General features: G+C 34.7%; 1 protein-coding gene across 1 annotated transcript in view; it reads left to right on the top strand.

Moving 5' to 3' along the window:
- Positions 1-27,911, top strand: part of LOC140448271 (uncharacterized) — a 321,196-nt gene that overhangs the window by 269,391 nt on the left and 23,894 nt on the right. The window contains exon 10 of the mRNA XM_072541367.1: positions 20,581-20,851. Coding sequence (XP_072397468.1) covers positions 20,581-20,841 — 261 coding nt within the window. The 3' untranslated portion in view covers positions 20,842-20,851. The remainder of the gene's footprint in view (positions 1-20,580; positions 20,852-27,911) is intronic.

Below are 27,911 nucleotides of genomic sequence, written 5' to 3'. Positions count from 1 at the left end.
AAATATGCACAATATGCAAAATATGCAATATGCATATTTGCCGAAGTCTACTTATGTGCCTATTCCGTATGATAGCGGTGATGCAATGGAGCCGTCTTAAGAGGTCTAGGTGTCTGAAGGACTGATAAAGAGTAGATAGAGCGTTAAGTTTAGAGCTTTGTTTTTTGTTTATTTGTTGAATACACTTGGTTTATGTTTTTCATATATATCTCTATTATAGAGTGTTTAAAGTGTTATAAAATTCTATTCGTGCCCATTTTAAGTTCATTAAAGTAATATTTAAGCAACAACATTGATATTATTACCAGGAGACCTGATTCACGTCACTTCTCCCTACAGCAACTTTATTGTAGTAGCACCTTTTGTGTTTACGAGACCGTCTAACCTAGAAATGAATGGATCTTTCAAATAAGTGTCTTGACTATTATCAGGAATATATAGTTTCACTGATTTCCTTCCGACGCGTAGTCGGCGAAGCATTACACAACTCCAGCAAAGTTGTTAAAACGGGCGCATGCACACATTGTGCCATACCGACCAAAGAACAATGGAATACAATTTCATTTTCATTGAAAATAGAGCGCAGCCATTCAGCGGCTCGAGCGTCGATAGCAAGAGAGGGCTCGACAATGGCGCGATGGAAAATTTTCCGAGAACACCTATTAATCTTTGCCATCAGCGACAACTTTTGCCAACTGTTTTCCCACTGTTAAAAAAATATTTAAAAATAAAGTCGGTTATTTCAAATCAGATTAATTAATACGAGTACTAATATAATACAGATAAGGAAAAAGTATTGGCGAAACTTAAATATAAAAGAAAATAGATAAAAAGTGGAAGACAACCATAAATACGTATTTCTGAGTATTTGGTTGTCATCAGTATAGTGCAGCCAAGTTAGAAAAAAAGCAAATTAATTAATTTCAGAAGACCCAAAGAAGCTACCTAAGGAAAGGCACGCCAAAATGTTTTAAACATAAAATGGATGTTAATTAAGTACTAGTATATATATAATCAATAACCCTTCTACCCTAAGGTGTTGGGTGTAAAGTCTCTTTTTAGGTTTCATATACAAACTTCCTCCAATTCTTCTTGTTGCTTGCCAATTTCTTCGCTTGCTCCTTGGTGACTCCTCTCCTGTCTAGGATGGCGGCAATTTCATCGTCCCAGGTCTTCATAGGTCTGCCCCTCGGTCTTTTTAACGTTCTTCTCGCTTCCCACACTTGTTTCACTTGGCTTTTTTTATCCATCCTTACCATGTGGCCGTACCATCTCAGTTGGGCTTCTTCGATTTTCTTCTCTATTGATTGGACTTTAAGGCGTTCTCTTATTTCATCGTTCTGTATCCTGTCCATTCTGGTCACCCCTAGTACTCTTCTTAGATACTTCATTGAAATACTTTGCAGTTTATTTTTTAGTCTGGTGGTAAGCGTCCAGCTTCCACATCCAAATGTTAAGATAGGTACAAAAACTGTGTTGTAGATAGCTATCTTTGCTTTTTGGGATATTTCTTTTTTCGATAGGAATGTGCTCTTAATTGCGTGGTATATCCGGGAAGCGTTTGCTATTCGATTGTTTATCTCTGCTTCTTGTGTACCCCTACTGTCTAGTTGCACTCCCAGGTATTTAAAAGTTTTGACTTGTTCTAAAGTATAGTTATTGATTTTAATGTTTGTATGTTGGTCTGTTTTCCCACATACCATGACCTTGGTTTTACTTTCGTTAATTCTCAGGTTACGTTTTTCGAGTTTATTTCTCCATATCTGGAGGTTTCTCTTAAGTGCGTCCTCGTTTCTTCCAAATATGACGAGGTCATCTGCAAATGCGCACTCCGCTATCTGTATCATTTCCAGGTTTCTATGTCCAACAAATATTCTCGATGTTTCTTCTCTAGTTTCTTTCATTGCATCATCTAGTACAATATTGAACAGGATGGGGCCTAGTACACCTCCTTGTCGTAAGCCATCATTGACTCTAAACTCTTCTGATTCCATATTACGTGTTCTTACTCTGTTTCTTGTGTTCTTGTATAGGCTCATAATAGCTTTTCTGAGTTTGCTGTCTACTTCTCTGTTTCTTAGGCTTTTGTCTATTTCGGTTCGCGGGGTTCTATCAAATGCTTTTTCGAGGTCTATGAAGGCTTGGTATAGTTCCGTGCTTGTATTTCGTGCATTTTGTATTAGATGCTTGAATGTAAAAACATGGTCATAGATGCTTCTTCCCTTCCTGAAACCGCTCTGTGACTGCTCCAGCTTATGGTCTACTTTTTGTAGTAGTTTTTTCTCCAGTACTCGTTCGTAAACTTTGGAAGGGATACTCAGGAGAGTTATACCTCTGTAGTTGCTGCATTCTCGTCTGTCACCTTTTTTGAAAATGGGTAGAATAACGCCCACTTCCCAGTCTTTTGGGATCTTGTTCTCATTCCATGCTTTATTGCAAACTTTTCTAAGCATTTCATTTCCATTTTCTCCCATATTTTTTAGCATTTCCGCAGTTATCTTATCATAGCCAGCTGCCTTTCCTTTTTTGAGCCTGAGTATTATTTCTCTTATTTCTTCTATTGTTATTTCGTTTTGGTTTGGGTTCTCATATGGGTTTTCTTCAGTGTTGTCTATTTCATTATTATAGTCTTTTTGAGTCAGAAGGTCTTCGAAATATTCTCTCCGCCTGTTCATAATATTTTCGTTTTCGCAGAGGATGTGGCCATCTTTGTTTTTAATTTGTGTTGGTGTTTGTTGTTTGTTCTCTGTTCTTAGGTTTCTCAGAGTTTTGTAAAATAGTTTTTGGTTAGTGTGGTAGTCCTTCTCCAGCTTATTCCCAAAATTCTCCCAGCCTTTCTTTTTTGCTTTAATCACCATGTCTTTTACTTTCGCCCTCTGTTGCTTATATTTTTGATAGCTTTCTGCATTCTGGTTCCCTAGATATTTCTTCCACGCTAACTTCTTGGATTTGACCTCTTCTTTTATTTCATTACTCCACCAATTCGTACATTGTCTGTTTTTATTGATTTTAGCTATTCCGCAGATTTGCTTGCCCCCATCTAAGAGGGATTCTTTAAGTTTTTGCCAAGTTTCTTCTAAGCCATAGTTCTGGTTTAAGTGCTTTTGTAGACTATTATTCACATAGCTTTTGTATTTCTGTGCTATTTTCTTATCTGCTAACTTGTATGACCTAATAACTGCGTTGGTTCGATTTCTTGGGGTTGTGTCTCTTTTTCTTGGTACCTTCTACGTGCGTTTTTGTTCCACACCGATATTAGTTCGGGATACTACCAGATAATGGTCGCTATATATTTCTGCTCCCCTTCTGACTCTGACATCTTTAATACATTGTCTTAAAGGTCTGTTTACCAATACATAGTCAATAATGGACTTTTCTCCTCTACTCTTGACTTCTCTGGTATATTTGTGCATATCTTTGTGTTGAAAAAACCAAGTTAGAAAAAAAGCAAATTAACTTGGGAAAGGATCTACATGAGCAACGTGACCAATTGCGGCAATAATTTCAGAAGACCCAAAGAAGCTACCTAAGGAAAGGCACGCCAAAATGTTTTAAACATAAAATGGATGTTAATTAAGTACTAGTACTCGCATTAATTGGCATTCTTTTTATGTTTAAATCGTTGTGTCGTTTCTTTCCTCAAGTAGCTTCCTTTTTCCGTGGATGTGTTAGTTGTAGCTTAAGAACGTAGGGTCTTCTGACAGTATTGACACAATTGATCATATTGCTTCTGCAGTGATCCTTTCCTCAGGTAGCTGTAGCTTTATTACAGTACTGACAAAATTGGTCGCATAACTCCTGTAGATACTTTACCAAGTTAATTTGCTCCTTTTCTAACTTGACTGCACCGTGTTGATGATGACCAAATAGTCAAAATGCGTATTCTCTTCTAGCCGAAAACTGGACGCGGTAGAGTAAATCGTGTACTTTCTGCAGAACCGCGTACGAGCCCTTTCAGTTTCGTTGAAGTTTCGGACAAATTCCTTCCTTATATTTTTGATTGTGTAACCGTAATAGTTTACCTCTTTAGTTGACTTGAAGTTCTTGCAACACACTTCTAAGGTGTTATTTATCAGTACCAATTTTTTATTTGTACGTACCCCATCAGAACTTTCCCACTTCCGATATAATAGACCATTAAAAAGATACAAATATTCCTATTGAGTAAAGTATGCCTTTAAAGGTACACCATATTTATAGGCGAGCGGTTTACCCCTCAAAAGACGCTTAGAAACAGAATATACTGACTAAAATTCTTTTTGCATTTCTAATGCACCAAACGTTTTTTGTTCGATTCTGTATATTTTTCCAAGATGAAATGTATTTTTTTTTAATTTTTACAAGTGGGCCGGCAATTGTTATTAACAAATAACTAATACAAAAAAGCAATTTCACCGAATTGCTTCGGAATCAATTTTTTTAGGTGTATCTCATCAAAATAAACACTTTTTCTGTCTTGATAATTTTTCGAAAAATGCTTCCTTTTCGAGTTATTTGCATTTTTTTGTTGAAAAATCGCCTTAATTAGTGATTTTTGGGATTTTTTTTTCTAAAAAACTACTAAATGAATTGCAATTCTACAAATAGCTTTATAATCTTTAAACCGTCAAGTACAAGTTAGAATATTTTGACAAGGATAATTTTTTTCTATCTTGCTAAAAACGTGGACCCAAATATTTCGAATATGCCTTTCGAGCAGTCTACCGCTAAGTGTGTACAGCGGTTGCGGCGATACAGGCGTGCGGCACGTAGAAATATTTGTTTAAATTTAAAAAATTAATTCAATACAAATATTACGTACAATTTATTAAAAAAAAGATATTTCTAATTATTTTTATATGGACATATTATAATTAAAACAATTACGATTAATTTTTTACAATGCTATAATAATGTAATTTTTCTTCTTCTAGTCACGTGGTGACTATATTATTGAATGTTTTATTACAGTGAAATACATTAAGCAATATATAATTAATTTTCATTGAAAAATATAATAAAATTAAAATATAATATTAATTATACATCGTTTTCATTGTCAATAATTTGAAAATTTTCGTCAACAGCAACAGGATTTCCATCTAATAAGCTGATTTCATTGTCTTCAATAGAGTCGTCTTTAACATTTTTACAATTCTCTGGTGTACATGCACATACTGCGCAGCATTCTAAATTATAGGAAATACAATTACAATTTTTCGTAGAACATTTTCCGGTACATGAGCAGAAATACTTTTGTAACATATCTAAACTAGTTTCGCCTTCAAAATAATTAAAATCGAAACAATTATTTTCCATTGTCCAACCATGGGTTAATGGATCAAGAGATGAAATAATATTGTTTTTTGCTTGAATCCATTCATTTATTTGCCACTTTGCTCTTAAGTAATGTTGTAATAATGCTGGTTTCGAAGGTGGTAATTTTTCATTAGATGCATTTTTAGATGCATGTTTAGGTTCCTAACCTAACCTACAGCACCTCAACCGCTGTACACGCTTAGCGGGATACTCTCGAAAGGCATATTCGAAATATTTGGGTCCACGTTTTTAGCGAGATAGAAACCATTTATCCTTGTCAAAATATTCTAACTTGTACTCCACGGTTTAAAGATTTTAAAGTTATTTGTAAAATTGCAATTCATTTAGTAGTTTTTTAGAAAAAAATCCCAAAAATCACTAATTACGGCATTTTTTTCAACAAAAAAATGCAAATAACTCGAAAAGGAAGCATTTGTCGAAAAATTATCAAGAGAGACAAAGTGTTTATTTTGATGAGATACACCTAAAAAAATTGATTCCGAAACAATTCGGTGAAATTGCTTTTTTGTATAAGTTATTTGTTAATAACAATTGCCGGCCCACTTGTAAAAATTTAAAAAAATACATTTTATCTTGGAAAAATATATAGAATCGAATAAAAAAGGTTTGGTGCATTAGAAATGCAAAAAGAATTTTAGTCGGTTGATGCTCTGCTTATAGGGGTAAACCGCTCGCCTATTAGTCATTTTCATCGAATTCTACTAACAATATACACTCGCGATCATAAAATCCGGGTCACCTTGAAAATTTGAAGTTTCTGGAATATTTTTGCCTCTGGTGCAGTAATAACCTTTTTTAGGCTAACGTATTTTTTATTTGTCATCAATGTTTGGTTTGAAAGAAAAAAAAAATGGTTTTTTATTGTTTTTATTGAAAAAGCAGAAAACAAACCAAATTGTTGATACGACAGGCATACGAAAAAAATTAAAATTACAGAACGTGGTAAAATGTCAGTGAAATTTCAATGACTAATATCGTATATTGCCTCAACTTGATCTAATGACCTCTTGCAGACGACGGGGCATACTCTCAATTTTTCTCCGGATTACATGTTGTGGTATGTTATTCCACTCTCTCACTAACAGATCCTTAAGCTCCTGTGCGTTGTTAGGAGGAGATTATGAACATTTAATAAATAATACAAAACATATCACATAAATAATAATATTAATAAATATTTTATTATATGTATAATATTATATGTATATATATCTTTATATAATATATATGTAATATTAAATTATATATACAAAACGAACATTTTTATATTCGAGAGAGAAAATATATCTTCTGTCTCTCTCTTACTCATTATCTTACATATGTAATGGTTTCACAGATTCACTCCCATGCAAATTTCCAACGTGGATCGCGCGTATAGAAGTATAACTTCAAAAATATTTACAATCAACATCGCCTAGTGCAAGAAATACTAGAATCGATCCATCTTCACACTTCCCGAGGGACTTGAATAACAATAATATGGGTGTCTTCTCATATCGCCATCCAAGGAAATGAGATGGCTGACAGCGCTGCAAAAGAAGCATCTACATCCAACTAACCTATCTACAATATACAGCTCCAAGAAGATATAATATTAAAATTCAAAAGGAATAGCCAAAGCAAGTGGCAGGAACTTTGGATCACCAAAGACACTAGGCTCAGAGAAATACAACCTAATGTTAACAGTTGTTGTAAAGTTCCGAAGCATTTTCCATACTTTCTTTTGGGCATCATATAGGTTGTAGTCCATGCCGCTGGTGAATTTAGCCCAATGTTCTCTTTTGATTGATTTTATATTTGCGTTTACTTCGTTTCTTACTTGGACATATTCTGCGAGAGCTTTTTCCGATTGTGTGCTTTTATACCTCAGGTAGCATTCGCGTTTTAATTCAGAGAGTTTTTTTTTCTCTTGACAAAACCACGGTTTGGTGTGGTTTATCGCCCTCATGTTAATTTTCCGCTTTCCAATTGCTTCTTCTGCTGCTTCGTTGATGCATTTCCTGATTTTTTGGCAAGTATCTTCTCCCCATTCTGGTTGTAACTCGATCTCTTTTAGTTTGCTGGTAATCCTGTTCTCATAAAGGAGTTTTGTACTCTCTGTTGCTAGCGACTCTATATTGTGTTTTTCGATGAGCATTGGGGGTTTTCTGTTTCGTTGCGGACGTTCTAGTAGCATCTTGCCTAAAACAAGGTTGTTATCGGTCCCCAGGTTAGCAGATGTTAGGGCTCTGACATCAAGTACTTGTGACGGTTTTATTACTCGATTTGTGACTATAAAATCTATCATTGATCGCTGTCCTCGATTATTGGTAAAAGGGTATTTATGTTGGTCTTTATGAGGAAAGTATGTGTTGTTGATTCTCATTTCATTTCTAGCGCAAAAGTCTATTAGTGCATCGCCGTTTTCATTAATTATTTCTTCGTTGTACTTTTGTTTTATACCTGGTATGACATCGTTTCCGATCCGTGCATTAAGATCCCCGAATACGATAATTTTGTGTTTAGCATTTATGTTATCTACGGTGTTTTGTAGTTGCTGATAGAAATTTTCAGTTTCTGATGTGGGCTTAGATATGTCTGGGGCATATGTGCTTATCAGGTGTGGTGTGATGTTACGCATTTTTATAGAGATTCTTAATAACATATCGTTGATGTATTCGATATCTTCGATGCTTTGCGTGTATTTATCGTGCAGCAAAATTCCGACTCCTGAATGTGCTCTTTCTTGTTTAGCTTTTCCGCTGTATATGAGTGTAAACTCTCTGTATTTTGAGTTCTAAATTAATAGGAAAATACTCTTACACAAGAAGAAAAAAATCCCATTTAAAATTACTTAAATTATTGTCACTTAAATTGATTTTAGTTTATTTCTATCATATCTAACGGATTTTTTTACGTGACATTCTTATTAAAGAACACACAAAAACTGTATTTTCCAAAGTATACAATTATATAATTCAGTTTAAACGATTGCTTTTAGAGAAGTTTTCAGTTCTTTCATCTATTTGCTCCTAAATTCTTAAAAGAAATGTTTTAGTTTCCTCCTACTGTAACGCTGAAACTTTTTCGTTTAGTAGTTTTATTGGTTTGTGTTCTTTGCAGTTGCTCTTTAATTATTCCTACACTCGAATGAATTTTCTGCTACTTTGTAGTTCCCTTGGGCTTTTTCGAAAACCCAGTTTTATATTGTTAGGTATAGCTGAGGTTATATAGTTAGCAGTTAAAAATAATATTTGGTTTTTTTCTATTAAAGAAAAGTTTCCGTGTCCAACAACAGGTTATAAGCAGCGTTACTCAGTAAACAAAGCTTTTCAATAAGTTTAGATTTGGTAAAAAGATTGATTGAACTTAGATAATTGAATAAGTATTTTATCGTGCAGTTTTCTTCTAATAAAGCTGGTGGAGTGTCTGGTAGATTGTTTATTGAACGTTTTCTGTGGTATTTGCAACATTGAATTAACATTAGGTTAGGTTATCAAAACAAACAAAATTTTGCTGCTTTATTTTTCTAAAAACTTTAAAGTTTTGAAAGCATATTAAAAATAATATTGTACGTACTAATTAATTCAGTTATTGCTTTTTATATTTCATAAATAAAAGACAACAAAAAGCTGATGATTGGTGAAATATTTGAAGATAAAATTTTGAGGTTATAATGACCAATAATTGAATCGGTAAGTGGAAAACCGTTGTAACTCCAAAATCATGCATTTGAGATAACCTGAAAAAACTTTTTGTTTTAAAAAGTATACATTACACAAGAAATATGTACATTGCAAGTTTGAAGACAATCAAATTTTTTAAACGAATGTAAAGAAAAAATTTATGTTTGTTTTTTAATAAACGACATGCGCGCCCAAACGTCACTTGGAGTTATACCGTTTTTCCACAAAAACATTAAAAATGCGTTGAAATATTTACGTTATTAATAAAATAAAACAACAAATTTGAATAACGTGTATTATTTGTAAGATATTTGGCCATATAAGTTTTTAGAACGTAAAAGCATTATCATTTTTGAAAGGACCTAAAAGAAATAGTACTTATTGGTCATCCTGAGTCACCTCAGCGTCAACATTGGTGCTTTCCCATGACGTAATGTGATAATAAAATTCCAGAACTTCTCCTGTCATGTATCGCATTACATTTTTAAGATTATCAATTTTTTTATATTGATTGGTAATGTTTTAGTGTATGCAGGATTGGTTGGTAAAATTTGGGTTGCTTTAGGTTTGACTAACTTGAAACTGCTTGTGATGAATCCGCCAACATAATTGCTAGTTGTGACGTACCCTAGTGTAGAACTATCGTTAAGTAAATTGCCTGTACTGTGATATTATAAATTTATCTTTTGTTCCATCGGAAGACTGGGTGATTTTTTTGTAGTGGTTCGGCCACCAATTTTTGTAGTCAATTATGACAAATTGTTGAAATCGTAAACGGCTTTAATTTGCGACAAGACAGCATCATCTTTTTTAATCTTCTGAAAGTTATATTCTATTGTATTTTCTTACCACTCTCTTCAAAGTTCCAAAGTCCCTGTCACACGGCAAAAAAGAGTGACGACGCAATGGGAAGTAGTGAAAAATTTTACGAAACCGCTTTGAAGCTGCAAGAGCTAATAAATATCTGACTACAGTGTTGTTCCAGTTTTGGCCCGGAAAACTATCAGAAAATATGTGGAGCTCTTGAATCTCTGCTGGCATTTTCTGTACATAATCATTACCAAACGTACATACCTCATTGGGGCCTTTTGCTGCTTGTCCTTCATGGTATGTATAAAAATGTCCAGTACCGTTTTTTAAAACGTGTATTTCGAACCCGTATAACCACAACTGTCTGTAATAAAACATTTCTTGAACAGGTATAACAGGCAAGCGCATATTTTGAATATAGTCAAAAACTATTCCGCCAACATCTTTTCTTTCATGGCACAAGGTAGAGATTTCCTTAAGTTTTGAGTAAAATTTGTTAGCTCTTCGTTTATGGACTACTAATTCGGCAGCGGCAACTCTATTTGCGTTTTTGTTTAAATTAACATCTTTAAGTTTTGTGCCTAACTCTACGCATTGTCCGCAAACATCAACTTGAGGCCGTCCAAATTTCAATACAAAATTTTCTTTAAAAAATTTTAAATAAAATTCATATTTTACTGTTCTTGCTAAGTCTGGGTGTAGTTTTATAAGCAGATTATACATAATCTTAACGTTTAAGGTAGAATCAAGATAGGTGATGACTTTTGAACTGTAGTGAGATGTTTTTTAAAGAAACGATTCAATATGTTGATGATCTTTTGCAACCTCAGGCCGTGAAGTATGTGGTCGTTTCGTATGTAATATGAAAACGTGACTTCTCGAGTTTTTTCCCCAACTTCTTTATTTGGTCGTTTCCAAGGTTCACGCCTACATTCCATTAATACTTGCAAATAGACATCTTGTTCGTCTTTTGAATCTTTCTCATATAAAGTCTTGAAAACAGCACATTTTTCATTCATCGTAAGCTTTGACATTTATTTTTACATCTGAAAAAAAAGTTAAGGTATAGTAGACTTACTTTAAATAATTGGGATTCAATTAAATACAAAAGGTAGACCGGTCCATCTGGCCTTTGTTGATCTAAAGAAAGCATATGACTCAATACCTAGAGTCAAATTATGGGAAGAAATGAATGATCTCGGAATCCGACAAACACTAATAAAAGCAGTTAAAGCACTATACAAAGAAAACAAAGTAGCTATTAAATGTGGAAATAAAGCCTACAATCCATTTAAGACGACAAAAGGACTTCTACAAGGCTGTGCTACGTCTCCTACTCTGTTTAAAATATTCTTGGAAAAGACACTCAACCCATGGAGGAGAAAGTGCGAAGGAATGGGCATACCAGTAAGAGACGAATACCTATACACCTTAAGTTTTGCCGACGATCAAGTAGTCATCGCACAAGATGAAGAAGATCTCAGCTTTATGCTCAGAAAACTGGAAGAAGCATATAAAAACAACGGAATGGAAATAAACTTAGAGAAAACCGAATACCTAACAACAGAAAACAAGGATATGAGAAACCTAGAGATAGACGAGGGAAGACAAATAAATGGAACAGATAAATTCAAGTATTTAGGAACTATAATATCGAACCAGGGAACAACAGAAGAAGATATAAACAACAGACTGAGACAAACAAGAAACTGTATAAGACAACTAAACTCAGTGTTGTGGGATAAGAATATTACGATAAAGACAAAAAAGAGAATATATAATACCCTGACAAGAAGGATCCTGACATATGGGTCCGAAAACTGTATAATAAACAAGAGAAATAGAGGTAGAATAAGAGCAGTAGAAATGGAGTTCCTGAGGAGAAGCTGTAGACTTACAAAAAGAGACAGAATTGAAAACGCAGAGATTAAGCGGAGAATGGGAGTGCAATCAGACATAATCGACTATATAGAGGAGAAGAGACTATCCTGGTACGGCCACGTCAGAAGAGCGGACAGAGGACGCTGGATAAACAAAATCACAGAATGGAGCCCGCTATGGAAGAAGAAAGAGAGAAAGGCCCCGAAGGTCATTCAGAGATGAAATCGACGAGGCTATGAAGAAAAGAACCCTGCGAGATGGAGACTGGAATGACAGGGAAAATTGGAGAAAACGGTTGAGTGAAGGAAGACAGTGAAAACTGTGGAAATCCTTAGTAGTAGTAGTAATTAAATACATGCTGGCATATCTAGAAGTTTTTTTGTTATATTGGTTTAACTTTTGGATGTATTTATGAAACCAAACCTTCTGCCCGATAATAAGAATAAACGTAAGCTTTTCCAGTTGCAGTTGTGTATTGAATTCCAAGAAGACGAGCATTCTTTCTTTCATTTTTCTTCCAAGTTTCTGCACACCTTCTTTTCCTCTTATTTTGTAGTCCCTCCGTATCAGAATTTTTATTGCTAGACATTTTAAATTTGTCAAATACTGATAAAACCTTAAATTATCACAAGCTGCTTACACTGCAACGATTAATCTTAAATACTAAATAATAATAATCAGGTGACTGCAGCCGATGGATAGGAGTTGTATCGTTATTCCACTCAATGCCAAATTGTACCTCGTTTTTAAAGCGTATACTTAACGAATATTGTACGGTTTTTCGACTCAGCAGATAGATCGATAGTTAAAAAGCAATTTGGCTACCTTCGCTTGAAATGTAAATTTTTGGAGTTATATCGTTTTTCCACTCACCGACTCAATTATAGTGCTTGTTCCCAAGATCTCGGTACAAGCAAGAATAACATGCGACAGTTGCCGTTCAAGGATACATATTGCAGAAAAATGCTCTACACGGGCAATTATTTTGCAGAAACGTCTACTTGTGTATATTTGCGCTACCTGTCGTGATGCTTTTGAGTGTTGCTATGCTTGTGCGTAGATTTGCCAAGCTGGAAGACGAAATCACCAGTCTCAAAGAAAAAATTACATTTATGGAAAACAGCAATTCACAGATAACAGCCAATTCAGTTTTTATGATGTACAACAACGTATAAGTAGATCGAGCTCAAAATCTAATGATTTATAAAATTCCTGAATATAACTCATAATCTATTAGCTGATCGCATTAACTATGACAAACCTCAGGTGTGTGAGGTCTTTCGTTTACTTGGCTTACAGCAAGAGGAATCCACCATATCACATGTTGTCTGAGTTGGCAAAGTGTCCAGTTAAAAGCAAGCCAGATCAATCAAAGTTACATGTAATGCTAATATGGTGAAATTGGCTCTTAAGTCTAGTAATAAGTTTCGAAATACTGTTTATAGAATCTCTAAGGATCAAACTAAAATTCACTTATAACCTACCTGCCCAATAAGCTTACTGCTGGACCAGATGCCTAATTTTTTATTAAGAAAGTGTGTCTGTACCCTTGTAATTCCATTTGTTATAGTGTTTATTAGATCTCTGGAAACCTCTATGTTTCCTTCTTCATGGAAAGAAAGTTATCTTATTCCTATATTTAAAAACAGTCAGAAAGACAACATTGAAAATTATTTTAGCAGTTGTATACTACATATAACTTGGTTTGCTGTCAATCTGTCAATCTCTAATGGAAGACCATAACCAGGTAGATGCAATATACACAGACTTTTTGATCGTGTAAATTACGAAACACTTACGGGCAAATTAATTAATGCAGGCTTTCATGTAATGTTTGTTAAAAGGATTAAAAAACTCTACATTTGGTAGAAGTCAAAGAGTCAAGATAGGAGTCAAGGAGAACACACTTCTCCACTCCTTTTTAATATCTTCGTTACCGATATCACTTCCTGTTGCCTAAATAGCAAATGTTTAATGTTGGCAGATGACTTGAAATTTTGGAAAGATATAGATAGCTTAAAAGATCAAGCCTTGTTACAAGATGACTTAGACCGACTACAAAATTGGTGCAATCAGAATAAACTTAATTATACAAAAATGTTGTTTTGTAAGTTTTTCTCGTAAAGTCAATAGAATTGGAACAAGCTATACTATTAATAATCAGCCACTGAATTATGTTTCTTCTATTCGGATTTTGGGTATTATTTTCGATGAGAAGCTTACTTTCTGTGACCACGTAAACTCTATTTCAAAAAAGGCATCTAAACGTCTTGGTTTCGTTACTAGGAATTGCAAGTCTTTCTCCATTAATTCAACAAGATTAGGGTATTGTTGCCTAGTTACAACTATTATGGAATACTGTTCAGTTATTTGGTCACCGTATTTTCAGAACAATATTGATATTATAGAAAGAGTCCAGAATAAATTTTTGAGATATTGTGCTTACCATGTCCACACTACTATTGAACATCATGATTATTCCTGAATAATCGTGATGTTCAATTCATGATGAACAACAATTATCTTTACCCTCACTCAAGAACCGTTATGGTATATCAGGAGCTATATTTATATATAAGATCATACATGTAAGATGTGCCCATTTGATAAACACATTTTTCGAGAACATGACTTTGCCATTCACCATTAAGCGGAAGGTGACCGAGTTCCAGTTCGAAATCTACCAGAGGCTGAACAAGAAAACCAAGTAACTCCTCCGAAGCATGTAACTCCTCCAAGAAGTATTGATGCGACCAAATGTGTGGAAGATTTATCATGTAAGAAAATTTCTAATAATAAAGATTTAATAGTGCGGCCACAAGATATTAGCCCTTTACCCACCACTTTATTTTACAAGTCTAGTATTAAAGAAAGAAAGTCCAGAAAAGAATCTGCTGCCTTGATTACGGGTACGCCATACAAAAATGCCTTAGAAAGTAGTTTGTCAAAACAGAAGAGAAATAAAAGTATTTCAAAGAGAATTCTAAAATTAAAAATAGACAAATGTGAGCCTTTTAAGAAAACAAATAAAAATAAAGGAACATATATTGCTAAAAAGACAATAACAACCAAGGATAAAAAGAAAAGTGCTAAGAAAGAAGAAGATTTTAGTTCATCTGAAGAAGTTGAAGAATTCATTTTAGATGATGATTCTGACATGGAGTGTGACATTGGGGAAGAGGAAGCAGAATGTATGTTTTGTACTGGACTCTTCTCTGAAGATACCTCGGGCGAACAATGGATTCAGTGCTTAAAGTGTTTTAAGTGGGCTCACACTGACTGCACCAATGTAGACAAAAAAGACACATATATTTTTAATTTCTGCCTCGATGGCTAACATTTTTTTTGTCAGTCTAAATTTACCGTTTTTTATAAAAATTTAAATTTTATTATTTTATTACTGAGAGCACACAGTTACTTTACTCCTGGAGACTAACACAAAAACTACAGGAATCACACAGATCAACGACGGATGAATACGAACATATAAAAAACTGCATGAAAGACGCAGCGCTAGAAGCCTTGGGGCCACAGGTACGAAGAGTAGATAAACCATATTGGTGGGATAAAGAAGTGGAAGAAAAGATAAAAAGAAAGAAGGAAGTATATCTACAGTTATTACAACAGGGAGACGAACATACAAAACAACAATATAAAAACTTGAATAAAGAAGTCAAACGAGAAGTGGTTAAAAAGAAAAATAGTACATGGGAACAAAAATGCCATTACCTAGACAACCATATAGGAGGGACAAAGAGCTCTGAAGCCTGGAGAACTATAAAAACGATGAGAACAACGACAAAAAACCAAGTCATAATAAATAGAATACCAGAGAACACATGGGTAGAGCATTTTGAGAACTTATTAACAGAGAGAAGAGAAAGGTTTAAACAGACAAATGAACAAGTGGAAGTAGAAGGAAGAATCGAAATATCAATAGAAAAAGTGAATGAAGCAGTTAAGGGAATGAAATTAAAAAAATCTCCAGGCCCAGGCGGAATACATCCAGAGTTGATTACGTATGGATCATCAAAACTGTTTGAGATGATCCGAAAATTATTCGAAAGATGCTTAAACGGAGAAGAAGTTCCAGAAGAATGGAGACAATCGTATATCTCTCCAATGCACAAGAAAGGCACAAAGATGGATCCTAAAAACTATAGAGGGATCGCAGTGATTGCTACTATAGGTCGACTATACTCAAAAGTACTACGAAACCTGATAGAAAATGATATTAAAGACAAACAACCCGAAGAACAAGCGGGATTTAGGGCCGGATGCTCCACTATGGATAATATCTTCACATTAAAAATTGCAATGGAAAAACGAGTGCAGAGAAATAGAGAAACTCATATAGCTTTAATAGATTTGGAAAAAGCATATGACAGTGTACCGATCTCCCAACTATGGATAGAAATGGGTAACTTGAAAATAAACCCAATTCTTATTAACGCCACTCAAAAATATTACGAACAAAACTTTGCAAGAATTAAAATGGGACAAGAAATCAGCTCTCCTTTTCAAACAACAAAAGAACTAAGACAAGGCTGCTGTCTGTCACCCACCTTATTTAAAATCTATTTGGACAGATCCTTAGTGAAATGGGTAAAAAAATGTAGAAACATGGGAATAACGGTGGAAGAAAACAAGCTATATACACTTTTCTTTGCGGATGACCAGGTAGTAATTGCCGAAGACAGCTACGATCTTAGCTATATGGTAAGAAAACTACAAGAAGAATATGAGGTGGCAGGTCTAAACATGAATATGACAAAATGTGAATATCTCTCAGTGGGAACAGATGAAATATGTGACCTAGTCTTGGAAGACGACAAAATCAAAGGCGTGCAATCCTGCAAATATTTGGGGGTCATTTTTAACAAGAAGGGAAATAGCGCAGATGAAATCAGGGAAAGAATAAACAAGGGCAGAGCAGTGACCCGTGCCTTAAACTCTCTTCTCTGGCAAAAAACAATTCGACGAGAAACCAAAAAACACATTTACGGTAGTATAGTCCAAAGTATTACACTTTACGGTTCGGAAGTATGGGACGTCACCAAAGCTAATAGAAACAAACTTATGACGACAGAAATGGATTATCTGAGACGAAGCTGCGGTAGATCGAAACTGGAGAGAGTGGAGAGGAAACGAACAAATAAGAAACGAAATGAAAATGGAGAGAAATATCAATGATGACATAGAAAGAAAACAATTAATCTGGTTCGGACATGTTAAAAGAATGCCAGAGTACAGATGGCCTAGGAGAGTACTGAAATGGATCCCTGCTGAAAGAAGAAAGAGAGGACGACCACGGAGAAGTTGGCGCAACGATATTGATGAAGCAATGGCGACAAGAGACTTAGAAGAGGCAACTGCATATGACAGAAAAAGATGGAAATTGGGGGCGGAGAAGCGGCGACAGCCGTAATAAATCCGCTATTATATTATATATATTAAATTTTATTTTTTACATCTAGAAATGATTATTTTCGTTCAATAAATGATTCTCTATAGTATATTACTTGTTTTGCTGTAAAATATTCATAAATTAATTGACGTATTAAAACTAATATTAGGGTTCAAAAAAAAGTATCAGATATTAGGGCACTTTACTCTAATATTAAGTAGTAAATTTAAGGCAAGTTCGGTTTTTATTGGTTTACCTTTCTATTAAATAATATTTCAGCTTTACTCATACACCTTCAAAAAAATAATACATTCAGCAGCTATTCACTAGTGGTATGACTAGTAATACACAGCCGTACCCAAAATTATTGATTCACCAATAAAACTGTAAGAATTTAAAACTAGTTTTACTGACAGGGCGAGCAAAAAACCTGTCCCAAATTGATTTGACTAATAGCAAGTTGAGTGATATCGTTTTATATCTTTATTTGTTTTGGTTTGGACAAAGCAGCCTATTCGTTAGTGGTATGACTAATAATACAAAGCCGTACACAAAATTATTGATTCACCAATAAAAATGTGAGAACTTAAAACTAGTTTTACTGACAGGTCGAGTAAAAACCTGTTCCAAATTTATTTGACTAATAATAGCGAGTTGGGTGTTATCGATTTATATTTATTGGTTTTGATTTGGACAAATCACATCATTAGCGGTTGTTATTTTAGAAAAATTTTATTTTAAATAGGAAATTAGAAATTGTTGTCAATTTAGAGTGCCAATGTCATATTAAAATAAAATAAAACAATATTATGTTGGTTGAACTGGTTACGTTAAGAAAATATTTGAATGCAAATATTTTTTTACAAATTTATCACTCATAACTACGTAACCTGAAGCTCGTTGCGTCTACTGTTGAACATACGCTTCCCTCAAAGGTTTTTTTATTAATCTGTTTTTTTACAATCTACTCGTTATATTCTGAGTAATAAATAAATTGATGAGGGTTCGTCGTTTAGGAACGTATTTAAGTCGTCTTCGATCAGTAGTTAATGTAATTCTGACTTCTCCTTGCCTTATTTGTATTCTTACTGTTGTTGCTTGCATAGTACAGTATTGCCCAAAATAAACAGTATTAAAACTGAAACGTAGATATCTCTTTGTGCGCGCTATCATATTCAAATTAACTAGTATAGACCTGTCAAGTAATCCTTAAACAATTAATTATTGAGGCCTAATTGTTAAAAATGGTGTTAAGTACAGAGGAGACAGTGTTTCTTGTGGAGCATTATTTTCGCTCGTGCGGAATCGGCCGACGTAATAGTGCAAGTCTGCAATACGTGTGTGATCAATTCACATAACGTTTTAATACACGTTCTCCAAGTAATGCTATAATTTTGAAGGTTGTTGAAAGGTTTAGAAATACGGGCAATGTATTGTGCCAACGAAAAGGAAACTTAGGGCGTCCCAGGACAGTTAACAACAACAATAACAGTGAACTTCCTTGCAAAGAATCCTGAATGAGCTGGGCGCATTTTCGTATATGATTCAGGTACATCAACAATTACATCCAAGGAATTATCACAGTAGAGTGGAATATTCTGTCAGAATTCTTGCATTACAGTATGAAAATTATGAATTTTTGAAAAATGTATGGTTTTCAGACGAAGCACATTTTCTATTGTCAGGCCATGTAAATCGTCGCACAAATCGATTTCTGAGCTTTGCCAGATCAGATGAAGTTCAAGAAATTTCTTTACATAGCGCAAAAGTGTGTGTCTAGTGTGCAATTTCGGGACACGGAATTATTGGTCCATACAATACTTTATCGAAGAAATGGTAGGCAAGTCACACTTAATCGACAGAGGTACATATAAATTTTAACATGCTTTATCCCTGATCTACGTCAATTTTGTCGTGCACGTAATTTGGCATTTCGAGACCAATTTTTCCAGCAGGATGGGGCAACTTACCATACTGCTGTCGCAGTTCGTCAATTTCTTCAGGGAAATTTTCCAAACAAATTCATTTCACGATTGACTGGCTTCCCCTATCCTGCACATTCTCCAGACTTAACATCTCCATACGCGTACATTTGGGGTATGGCTAAAACTGCCGTTTTCAAAAAGGCACCACAAACCATCAATGAGTTGATGCCGTTAGAGCCTTCTTTGCGGACTTGAGACAGCCTTTATTCCATAACCTTACGAGAAATTTGGAATATCGGTATGAAGTTTATCTTGAGAGAGGAGGAGCCCATTTAGAACATGTTATAAAGTGTGAATAATATGTATTTTTTAAATCAATAAAATATTTACAAGTTCAGTACTGTTTATTTTGGGCTGTACTGTATTTAGTTCCGGTGTTACAATTTTGATGTGACTTATGCCTTTTTTCACTAATATTGCTGTGCCACCTGATCTTGCTGTGTTATCGTTCCTGTATATTGGAACTTGATAATAATGTTGTTCGTGAGCTCTGTTTCCTGTATTGCCACGACATCCATTTAATATCTATTAACCAGTTCGTCCAGTATATTCTGGTTGGTAGTTATGCCTCCTGGGTACCAGGAGCCTATCCTCAAGTATCCCCTATTTGCTTGCACTAGTTCAGTGCTAGCTTTATGTCTGCGATTGTCTCGTGGACTATCCTAGTAACTAGTTCTTTCACGGAGTTTACTAGGCCATCTTGATGCTGTTTGGAAATGAGAATCGCATTCTCAGTATTTTGTGCTTTTGCTGCCTACGCGTATGAAGGCCCGCTAGGTGTAGTTCGTGGCCTTCTTTGTGTGGTTTACTGTCTTTTTTGGGGTTGTTGACGACCCCAAATTGGACATCTGAGGCATCCTCTAAAATTTGCCGAGTGTTTGAATCAATATTTTGATAAAAATGTATATTTTCATTTTCATATAAGTATGAAATGAGTTGAATGCATAAAAAATTTTTTTACACATACTCTGCAGTAAAATTCATTGTTTATTTTGTGATTAATATAAAAATACAATAGAAAACACTGCAACGTAATTCAATATTAATATAATACAAATTAAAATGCAATATTCATAAGTATTTAAAAATGACAATATACATAACTTACTTAAGCATATGTTTAATTTACCATGATAATAATATTAATAAAATAAAAATATTGTTTCTTGATACAACTGTCAATTTGTCTGAAATTGACAGATACAAAATTTAATTGTTGTTTGTTGTGTATATATAAGTATAAATTTGAACTTTCTTGAGATTATAAATCTCAATTGTACCTTTCTTTTATAGATTAACGTCTGTTTCAGTCTCTATTATATCATTAGTGTATAAAACCATATTTACCGGGATTTTTTAAAACTTGTATCCCAGATCCAGCAAGTTAAGTTCCCTCTTATTTTTTATTGGTCAAATTAAATAGAATAGTTTTATAATACGCAAATCACTTGTTTCAGAATGCCAATGCAACGGTGTGTCTTCAATCGCGAACGGAAATAGCATCCAGCAACAGTCCATCAACTCATCACTTCAAAAAAACTACGAAGCTGACCATACTGTTCTGGCCGGTGTATGCATCGACTGGGGCCATGGTTGGGGTTGGGGTCAGAACGCTAATTGGGGACCACAAGCTTTGCTAGGTCACGACACGTCACTGACCGTTAGCCAACTTTTACCTGCCGCCTCCATCTCATACTGTCATTCGGCAGAAGATTATACGGTTTCGGGTATGGACGAGGTGGATTGGTGTGCATTCGGAGATTTTAGTTTTTAAGTATTCACAGGTTAGTATAACATACAAAAAATTATTTGCTCGTGAATAGGGTAGTTGGGGGCAAAAACACGCAGTTTCGTTATCTTCTGTCGCCTTCAATTTAGAATTTTTCCAATGTTATTACGGGAGAACTTACATTTTGTTTTTCCATTTTAAGTATCGCCAGTAGTTCTATAAGTTCACCAATAAATGAAAAATAAGTTTTTAAAAAATCTTCATTTGCGTACTCTTGCCCCTACAAATGGGGCAGTACTACGCAAGTGCGTATTTTTGCCCCAAAACTAAAATGTATAAAACCCAAAATAAAAGAGATGGTAGGCGTTTAAAAGAAATCAATCTTTATTGAAAAAAACCAAACGTAAAATACGAAACGTTAATCTAAAAGAGAACTCTGTATTTGGCGAGGTCATCAAAGAATTCTACTGAATTTGAAAATCTCAAGGAGCTGGTTTTAATTGGCTTTGAACAATAAATTGACAATAAATTGACTTAAAACAATATCGTCCTTTTGAAAAGGGCATCTTCCGTTGTCTCACGAAAACGAAATGTTGTGAGCAGTCGCTTAAAAAATACGCCTTTATATCCATCATTATTTACTTGGCAGCCTTTGGCCACAAACAATCTGCATGATTTTTTCCAAAAACCTTCATTACGACAAAATCATCAGGTAAAGTATTTGGTACAACATCAAGGTCTTGCTCTTCATCGTTATCGGAAAAATGAATGCCACAAGAATCAATACTTTCTTGATAGAAGAGTGCTACTGATTCATCTGATGATGATTCGTCGAAAACTTTCCTTTTGGTAGCACGAACTTTAGCACTTTGAGATTTAATCTTTTGATTCTTCAGTAATGCTTTCCTCTCCTTCTCTTTTACTGCTTCCTTCTTCTCTTCTTCTTCTTCTAAAAGTCGCTCCTTATTAGGTGTCGACGTTAATAGGGTTGATTTCAAACTTTTCCTGGTACGTTTCCTTTTTATCTTAATTTTTGGGAAAGGAATAAAGTCTGAAGGTAAAATTACTGCCTGTTCTGATTTTGATGACGGCTGGGGCTCTTTCGTGGCAGTAACAGTTTCTTTTTCAATATTTGAAGGACAAGGTACAGAAATTCTAACTTCCGATTTTGATGACGGCTAAGGCTCTATCGCATCAGTAACAAGTTCTTCTTCTTCTTGCTGAAAATGGATGAAAACATAACCTTCATTGTCTAAATCTTCACTTAAATCTTGCTCTGTTATTTCCGCTGGCATAAAATCTACGTCCGAAAAAATATTTTTATCTAGTGGGTAAATTAATGTAGACCAAAAGCCCTCTTTTGCTATATCTACAGTAGCAGTTTTTGCGAATGCTGTGAAAAAGAGACCAGCCACATGGTAAAAGGAAAGAACCTGTCCTGGATGGGAACTGGTCTAGCTGTTGACGACGCTCTCATAATAAGCTTTTATTGGTTTGAAAAATGCCTGATCGAGTGGCTGGGTCTTGGAATCTAGCGAAATCCCGACGAAAAATTCTTGAAATTGAATTCTTCTTTTCATACCTGCACTTTTGTTTCTACTGTTGACTATTATTCCCAAATATTTGAATATTTCAACCTCCTCGAAACTGTGTGCACGTATTGTCAGTTCTGTCATTTGTGTCTTCTTTTTCGTGCTTACGTTCATATACCGTCCGATATCCTATTATTTGTACTGCATTCTTGTTTATAGTTCCTGCGTTTGACAGCTTTTTTATTATCCTGTCTAGTGATAGATTAAATGAAGGGTCTCGGGAGAAAACCATGAATGTCACAAAATATTTTATTAAAAAAAATGAATTTTACAGTTAAATACCTTGTAAAAATGTAGAAAACATCAATCAGTGTCAATCTTTTATGGAAGAAAATCATGCAAATCCAGGTGCGTTTTTTTTCTGAGCCAAACGTTTCTTCACTATTCTTCTTCTTCTGGTTCCTATCCGTTTCGGATGTTGGAAATCATATTGGCAATCATGACCTTGCTCGCAGATATTGCAATTTTATGCGTTTGATCGTAAACACAATCTCTGGTTCCTTCTTCATTTTTTCTAGAACTTCCTTGTTCGTGATCCTTGCTGTCCATGATATTTTCAGCATTCTTCTATAAAGCCACATCTCAAATGCTTCAAGTTTTTTAATAGTGGTGTCTGTAAGCGTTCATGCCTCCGCCCCTTACAACAACACAGAGAAAACATAGCATCTCAAATGTCTCATTTTTGTATCTAGAAATATGTTGTGACTTTTGAAGATGGCGCTCATTTTGTTAAAGACCGTTCTTGCCTTTCCTATGCGGCACTTTATTTCCTGTACATTGCTTCATTATAACAGTCTGTAATTCCTCAAGATTTGAATTATTGACAGTTCCTTTGTTGTTTTTTTTATCTTCATTTCATGAGGTATACTCATGTACATTTCTTTATTAATGGACATCCCTTAAACTCGGTAACCTCCCACAAAGATCTCGGAGCTATAATTAATAGTGACTTTAATTCGTCTGATCACATAGTGTCGGTGTGTAAACGTGCAAACTCGAAACTGTTTTTGATCCGTAAATGTTTTACACGTATATCTCTAATCTTTGTTAGTAAACTTTACTCAATATACGTTAGACCTATTCTTGAGTTTGCCGGACCAGTGTTGAATCCAGATCTCAGTCGCGATAAAATCCTACTTGAAAATGTTCAGCGTAAAGCCACAAGACTGGCATACGGCCATGTAAGACCTAACTATGAAGATAGACTATCCATGGCTCATCTTACGACATTCGAGCAGCGACGTCCTCGAGGTGACCTAATTATGTCCTTCCGTATTTTAAAACATAATTTTGGGAACCTAAACACCATATTCACTTTAATTCAAGACGAAAGATTAAGAGGCCATCGATACAAATTAAAGAGGGAACAAACTACTGCAAGGTCCAGGGTGAACTTCTGGTCAAATAGAATCTTTCATATCTGGAACAATTTGGATCAAGACCATATCGGCATCTATTCTTCGTTCATAAATTGTTGAGAGCACGAAATGTGCCTCAAACTCATAAAACGGTCGTAAACCATAGGCGTTCCTTAGGTGTTTATTCATTAAATAATAATATAATATTTTTTAATACTGTTATATATATAATATTAATAATATTTTAATACTAATATATTTAGCAAAAAAACAATTCAAACTTTCACGGCTAATGTGATGTAATTATATTATATTTATAAAAATAAGAATTTAACCATTAACAATTTTGTAAATAAGAATACCTTATCTCTTTGGATATTTCAATACTAATCTTCCCGTTTAATCACTTTACTAGAAAACCTGGAATTCATATCCGAAGGTACTATTCGTTGCAAGATAATTAGGATAGAATTCCCCAGATTTTTAATAATATAATGGGTATGCTTTGGCCACGTGCCTCGTTTGTTCAGTTTATATTCGAAACTTAACTTAAAAGGGTGAAGTTAATACGAACGAAAACAATTTTTTTGTTTAGTACGTTTTTGATCGCATGTAATTTACGGCTCGTCGGTGTGTCCGCGTCTACGGCAGTAATTAGCAGTGCGTGAGTGATTTTTTATTCCATATACCTACGAACATATACGTACCTTTCGCTCGTGCTCGTTTTGTTGGATTGTTTGTGATGGCTTCATCATCAACATCATCAAGTTTTACACCGGTACTGTTGCGTACAGTCAGTAAGTCTATTCACCAAGAGAGAAGACTATTGTCCTGAATGTTCACGATGCTCTGGTTTCTCAGAATCCCACAAACACTGTTCCCAACATAGTCGAAAGTTGTGCCAACATGACTGGCGTAGGAGAGTCAACTATATATAGGTTCCTATCAGAAAGAAAAAAACACGGTATAGCTAACCCAAACACAAACAAACACTTAAAAAGAGGGAAAAAGCCTATTGATATTGATGAATTTGTCAAAAATGGTATTCGAAGGAAAATTCATGAATTTTTTTTCAAAAAAAAATACCAAACCTAAACAAAATTTTACAAGAAGTTAGAGACGACCCGGATTTGCCTCATATCGGACGAACCAAATTGTGGCAAGTTTTAAAAGAATTAAATTTCCGGTGGGAGAAATCAGACCGAAAATCACTTTTGATTGACCGGGAGGAGATAATATGTTGGAGAAGAAATTATCTAAGATCCATACAAAAATTCCGGGCTGAAGGAAGGCCCATCTTCTACCAGGATGAAATGTGGGTAAACTCAGGTCATACTCTAAAAAAAATTTGGTCAGATAAAAATATATTAAGCTCCAGGCAAGCCTTTATGGAAGGTTGGTCTATTGGTATCTCCCCACCTTCTGGTAAAGGCAGTAGATTAATAATTTCTCACATTGGCAATGAAAAAGGATTTGTTAAGCATGGTTTGTTGGAATTTCAGTCCAAAAGCACAAAAGACTATCACGAGGAGATGACAGCTGATGTTTTCGAAGAGTATTTTGAGCAGATGATTGAACACATACCACCAAATTCAATTATAGTATTAGATAATGCACCTTATCATTTACGACTAGTAGAAAGACTTCCAACGACTGCGTGGAAGAAACAGGATATTCTTGACTGACTGCGGAATAAGTATCTGCCTTACGAAGATGGAATGGTAAAAGCAGAACTTCTAAAATTGCCCGGCAACACAAATCTAAGTTCAAGGAATACGTAGTTGACAAAATGGCGTAAAGGCGACACATTATAGTCCTTAGACTTCCACCCTACCACTGCGAAATAAATCCAATTGAACTCATTTGGGCACAAATGAAAAGTTATGTGGCTAGAAAAAATACGTTATATAAAATACAAGCTGTACGTGAATTGTTATACGAGTCTTTACAACATATTACAGAACAAAACTGGAAAGATGCAATAAGCATGTAATAGAAGAAGAACAAAAAATGTGGGATCTTGATAACATAATTGATGCGACCGTAGAGACACAACCGCTAATTATTAACCCTCAAGATGACTCGGATTCCGAAGTTGATCCTATTTATTTTGAATTTGAATAGTTTTCTAATCGTAATTATATAAGGTAAGTAATAATAGTTGTAATCGTAAGGTATTAAAGGGGAAAGGCGCAAAATGTCGCCTGTCAAAATGTTCAATGTGTTTTAAATGTATCCATTTTTTTTTCAAATCCTGAGAAAACTAAACAGCATTTTTGAAAAATTTTAAAGGCACAATGAAATATTTTTTAGAATAAATAAAAAGTTTCTTTTGCATGCAATATTTTCAATTAAAAATTATACTATATTTTCTCTTCTATTTTCACCCCTGTTACATAACATATTAAAATAAACATTGTAGAAGTTTTCAGGGACTTTCTGCCCTCAGTCATAATGTAATCTTTCATTCTGCGTTTAAATTTTTCAAAAATATTTATTAGTTTTCTCCGGATTCGAAAATAATGGATACATTTAAAACACATTGGAAATTTTGCCAGGCGACATTTGGCGCCTTTTTCCCTAATTAAATAAATGTATCTTTTACAAATGGCAAAAAACTTTTTATTTTTGAATAAAATAAATAAGTTTTATTAAAAAATACAATTTATATAAGTACAATTTAAAAAATATATTTATTTAGTTCAAATAAATGTTTCAATCATATACTCTACGACACTGGTCGTTCATCTCTAACCATTCAAAATACCCCCGTAATAGGATAATAAGGTATTGTATTCCTTCAGATATAAGGTGGGTTAGTCGAAAACGTCTTAAACCGTCAGTTTTAGGTTGGTTTTTACTATTATATCGTATTACCTATCCTCTCTGTATTTCAGTTTTCTAATTAGGGTTAAACTTGTAGTGAGATTAGTTTCCGGTTGTTTGCTGTTTTGAGGTATTGTTGCAAGTTTCTCGCCACAATATGCGTAAATAATGTATTTTTTTTAAATATACTTACATACATACTGATTTTTTAAATAATATTACTAATGACAGGGAGAGGCAACTGCCCCCTCTTGCCCCCCCCCTATGGGCGCCCATGTTCGTCCACCTTCCATATTTTAATCTCCGCCCAGTTCCATTTTAATGTTGTAATCCTTTAAACTGCGTCAGTAACACCAGTTTTTCTGCCAATTATTGTATTTGATACTGTCTCTGAGTGATATATTCAGCAATGACCTCTCCATCGCTCTCTGTGCCACTTGTATTTTATTGATTACTTTTCTGGTAAGGGTCAATGTTTCTGCTGTCAATGCAAAGCACATGGGAATATCTGATCTAAAGACTTCTTTCAGTTTTCCGTAAGCCGCCCATGCCAGTCCTATTCTTCTGTTTAGCTCCGTTGTTTGATTATCCCTTCCTAATTTAATCTCGTGGTCCAGATATTTATAGCTATCTTTTTCTTTAGGTGCCGTCTTCTTAGCGAAGGTTGGCGATGACCTCTGCAAAGTCTTCTCTATTTTGGGCTTTCCTTATTAAACTTTGAAAGTCTAATCCTGTCCAATCTTTGACGTTGCGCAGCCAGGTCATTTGTCGTCTACCCGGACCGCGTCTGCCTTCTATCTTCCCTTCTATAATAAGCTGAAGGAAGTTATACCTGTCGTGTCTAAATATGTGTCCAAGATAAGATGTTTTACGCTTCTTGACAATTTCTGTGAGTTCACGTTCTCTATTCATACGCCTTAAAACTTCTTCATTTCTAACACGGTCGGTCCATAGAATTTTCAGCATACGACGAAATAACCACATCTCAAAGCTCTTTAAACGTCGTAACGAGCTGACTGTTAACTTCCAAGCTTCCACGCTGTGTAATAGTACACTATATACATAACACTTTATCATGCGGTATCGTAGGGACAAATCAAGATTACGAGTAGTGAGTAACTGTCGCATCTTTAAGAAGGTGTTACTTGCCTGTTCTATTCTACATTTAACCTATTGTTCTTGGTCTAAGGTTTTATGTATCCAACAGCCTAGATACTTAAACTTTTTCACTTGTTCAACTAGATTGTTGTTGACTAGTATGTTTATAACTGGTGTGTGTTTTTTTGAAATTACCATTGTTTTGGTTTTTTTTACATTCACCTTAAGGCCGTATAGTTTT

Source organism: Diabrotica undecimpunctata, chromosome 8 (genome assembly GCF_040954645.1).
Source record: "Diabrotica undecimpunctata isolate CICGRU chromosome 8, icDiaUnde3, whole genome shotgun sequence".
Lineage (NCBI taxonomy): Eukaryota > Metazoa > Arthropoda > Insecta > Coleoptera > Chrysomelidae > Diabrotica > Diabrotica undecimpunctata.
This window is presented reverse-complemented; position numbering and strand designations above follow the sequence as displayed.